General features: G+C 38.5%; 1 protein-coding gene across 1 annotated transcript; it reads left to right on the top strand.

Annotated features, from left to right (window-relative positions):
* Positions 1–212: 212 nt before the first annotated feature.
* On the top strand, positions 213–4184 carry LOC103353267 (cytochrome b ascorbate-dependent protein 3-like). The gene is made up of 6 exons (XM_008276151.1): positions 213–253; positions 1932–2120; positions 3001–3209; positions 3330–3484; positions 3682–3835; positions 4074–4184. The coding sequence occupies exons 2-6, from the start codon at positions 1934–1936 to the stop codon at positions 4098–4100; spliced, it is 732 nt and encodes a 243-aa protein (XP_008274373.1). The 5' UTR covers positions 213–253; positions 1932–1933; the 3' UTR covers positions 4101–4184.
* Positions 4185–4386: the final 202 nt, after the last annotated feature.

Genomic DNA, 4386 nt, shown 5'->3' with positions numbered 1-4386 from the left:
ACAATACCATACAGTGAAGACAATTGTCCTCTTGTTTTCATCACAGCCGCACAACTAAACAGGCCCCATCCCAGTAAATCCATTTCTTCCTCCACCAGCAGGCTTATTTAACATCAGAAACCTTTCCTGGTGAGCTCTAACCGTCTAAGATCTCTCACAAAAGAATGGATGTGAAGTAGAAGCGAGAAAAACAGGCCAACGTTTTGAGGTAGAAAGAAGAAGGACTCACATCAGGGAGAAGAGCACTCGACAGGTGAGCACAAATCAAGCAGCTTGTTTTCAAAAATAATCACCAAACAGTGTTTCAAAAGATTTTTGTGTGCGTCTGTTGCAGTGGAAGCACATAAAGGATCGTTTTAATACTGAGCTCAGGTATAATTCTGCGATAATTGTACACTTGAGTGTTTCCATTTAATACCTCTTTATATTGCAACTTTACTACCATTCAGAGGGAGATGCATTAGTTATTAGTTTCTTCATTAATTATGATGTTTTTAAAAAATATATAAAACATATAATCACATTTTAAATGATGCATCTATTCCCTGCAGAAATCTAGTTCTTTATAAATACTCGTAAATAGAGGCTTAGCACTTCATTCATCAAAGCATGTAAGAAAAGAAAAATAAATCATTAGTCTACTTCAGTGAAGCACTTTATTCTCGCTGTCTTTTGTTCTTAGGTTGATCTGAATGAATAGTTCTGGTTATAATACTGCACTGAAAGATTGTTTTTATTTTTTCATTTATTGCATTTGTCTTAAATAAACCCAACTGATAAAACAAACTGTCCAACAGTTTACAAAGCAGTTTAAATCAGCAACTTTATTGGTGTAATCCTGCTTATACGTGCAGTAGTCACAGTAATCCAGTAACTTTTAACGCCATCATTTTGATGTGGCTTGATATTTCATGTGTGATGTTTCCTGGCATCACTGGGTCTTTCTCTAAACATCAGACACTGTCCCCCAGAAGACCCAGCCAGGGTTGATCAACCCCCGTTAGTGTCCAGGAAGAGCTACACCACGTCTCTCCTCTCTAACCTGGACACAAACTGCTGCCTCAGTGACCAGCCTTTAATTATACCTTCTATAATCTCTGTATATCACTATCAAGGTGACCATTCTGCTGCACTTTTACGCTGAAATACAGTTTTTTAAAACAGGATTTTTTTACTTTTGGTAAATTATTACTTGTTAATTTTTTCTGTAATCTGAGGCTGATAAATAAAACATGTCAAACTGATCCACAGGGTTGCACAAGTCTAACATTTTCTCTCCAATAAGTCTAGTGCAAGCTCAGCAGTTAAAAAAAAAAAAGCAGAGACGGACTTATTTTCAGCCTGAACAGTTTACCACCCGGCCCTTAGGCCAACAATGACCTCAGACCTGTTTCCATGGTAACACTCAGTGACACCGACTGGCAAAAGCAGAAAAACTCATCACTTGAGGTTTGCAGATCATATTGTGGAGGGTCAATGAGCTGTTGTTACATCGTCTTTCCAAATCTTTTTTTTTTTTGCACTTTTACATTCTTCACTTAACTTTTCCAACAAAATATATTGATAAGTGTTAGCTTCTCCAAAGAGGCAGATGCTTCCTGCTGCAGTGAGGAGAGCTGAGGCTCCGTGTGGGTGTTATGGACAGAAATGTTCTACAGTTGTGAAAAAAAGATACCTTAACTTGCACAGAATTAATTTCTAAGTAGTCCTACTGAAGATAGTGAAGCACTACACAACTTTGTGCAGCAAATACATTTTGACTAAATAGCTCCCATTAGTTAGATCAAACTGAAGCTGGAGCCTGTTTGTGTAACAGACCACTGGCTCTGTAGACTCCTTTCACCTTCTTCTTACATTAAATCACTCTCTTAAACTCATTATATTTTGGTAATGTCATAATAAATTGTGATTTTTCCCTCCCAAACTCACAGATATGAAGCCGTCCATGCTGTTTTCTGTCTCCTATGGCCTGTGTCTGGCTCTGAGTCTGCTCTCTGTGATCTTTGTGATCTGCTGGAGCTCCCGTTGGAGAGGTGGCTTCGCTTGGGATCGTTCAGCCCTGCAGTTCAACTGGCATCCTGTCCTCATGGTGTCTGGGCTGGTGGTTCTGTACGGCAACGGTAAGTTACTGCGCTGTGGAAACGTCAGCCTTTTTTTAAAAAAAAAACACAGTTATTTATCACTTTATTAGACACACCTGTCCTGAACTGAGGGTCTAATAAACAACCCTGCAATGAATCACCTTCCTGAAGCTTTCGTTTAAACCTCACAGAGGGTTTGATTCAACTTCAGGATTTTGGAGGATGTAGGTTGTTGTGCTGTTGAACGTTTTCCCGTTATGCAGAGAGAGGTTTCTGTTATTAGGTCTAATAGAAAAGTCAATATAGTCTCAGCTGTCCTCAAACAGAGTGCAGTCAGGTCTTTACTATCCATTCTCACACAGTTCATTAAAGAGCAAAATAAGTTAAGTTGCTGGTTTTCATAGTAATACATATTTTGTTATACAATGTGGTAAAAATGTGCTGAAAATCAATTCATTTGTCACACAGAGCACAGCTTAACCTGTTAGAATAATCCTTCACTAAAAGTCTTTTTTGACCTTTATTTTGATATTCTGTCTCCTGTGAGTCCCACAACTCAACAAAAGTACATGTTCAATGGTCAAAGAACTTCTTAAACACTTGGTGGAAAAATAAATGAATAAAAATCTCAATTAACAGCTTTATTTCAGTACAATTTCTGTGTGCAATTTTGAACTCCCGGTACACAATAAATGTTCTGAAAAAGGTCCTGATCTATGTTTTGTTTAGTAATGTAACCTAATTTGTCACCGAGGTGTTTATATTTATTAAAACTAATGGATTCTGTTATTATTGCATATGGTAAATATGTCACCTCACTTTTTAAAAATGATTATTCTCAAGTAACAATAATATCAAGCGGTTACTCAAATTATTACCCAGACAGATGCACTGTTCACAGCTTTTTATCTGTCTGCAGCTGCTGTTGTGTATCGTGTTCCGTTCACCTGGAAGCAGAGGAAGAGCACCTGGAAGCTGGTGCACGCTGGACTCATGCTTCTGGCTCTGCTTCTGGCCATCCTGGGCTTGTGTGCAGTGTTTGACTTCCACAGAGGCTTCCACATCCGTGACCTGTACTCTCTGCACAGCTGGGTGGGCATCTGTACCGTGGTTACGTTTGCATTTCAGGTGCGAGTGACAAATATTTACACAGACCTTGAATCTATGATTATCTCTTATTGACATAAAGACAGTTGAGGAACTGTAAAGACTCTCCCCCTCTTGTCATTTCCTCATGCTGATGGATAGTGGGTCCTCGGCTTGGCTGCCTTCTTGCTTCCTTGTTCGACACAAAGGCTCCGCAGCGCCCTGAAGCCTGTTCATATCTGGTTGGGAAAAGCCATCTTAATCCTCAGTCTGACCTCCAGCATCAGTGGCATCAATGAGAAACTGCTCCTCACTCTGTAAGTGCCAAAATATCCGGCTGATCCCAGCACAATGTCTTCATTTCAAGAGGAAAAACAGCCAAATCACACATAATCTCACACAACATTAGCACAATCATGATGCTGGAGTTGTTGCACTGCTATAAATTTGAATGCCAAAGATATTATGTATGCAAACAACAGACTGACTAACCTAATTTCTCCATCTGCTGTAGCTATGGAAGCACGGGCGCCCCTTACAGCTCACTGCCTGTGGAAGCAAAGTTTGCAAATTCACTCGGCATCTTTATTTTAGCTTTTGGGATGATTGTCTTTGGAATCTTATCCAAAAAGGAGTGGCGGTGGCCTCAGAGACAGGAAAGTGCTTATGTGAGTATGGATTTAATAACAATTATCTTTGTATTATTGTTAATCACTGCCACCAAAAAATAGAGTAGATTGTCTCTTTAGTTTGAACTAAAATACATGTAGATGAATTAACTGCTGGAGACATTTTTTTTTGTTTAATTTAATGTATTTCAAGTTTCCATCACTGGTTCTTTCTGCATCTCTACTTGTACTAAAGTGTACTAATTAAATGGTAATCTAGTTTCCATTTCGTTACCAGCCGCTGCTCAGTGAAGACAGCATATAAAAACCACAACATGGAGAGACCACTGGGTGCAGGTTTTTTATTTCAGCCAGAAGAAAACTGTAGTGATTTGAGTGTTTACAAAGCATAATAAAACTTTAATTTTATTTAAAATTTGATTGATTCTTTTCCACAAGGTTTTCATTGTATTTGAGGCTTGGTTGAGACAACTAGAAAAGAAAAGTCTCTTTGTATTTCACATTTAATTCCTGTATTTTCCAGCATTTGTAAGTTTCTTGTGGTCCACAGAATTAAAGGAAAATTGATACTGAAATACAGTTTTTGTATG

The sequence above is a fragment of the Stegastes partitus genome, unplaced genomic scaffold, assembly GCF_000690725.1.
Source record: "Stegastes partitus isolate 25-593 unplaced genomic scaffold, Stegastes_partitus-1.0.2 Scaffold66, whole genome shotgun sequence".
Classification (NCBI taxonomy): domain Eukaryota; kingdom Metazoa; phylum Chordata; class Actinopteri; family Pomacentridae; genus Stegastes; species Stegastes partitus.
This window is presented reverse-complemented; position numbering and strand designations above follow the sequence as displayed.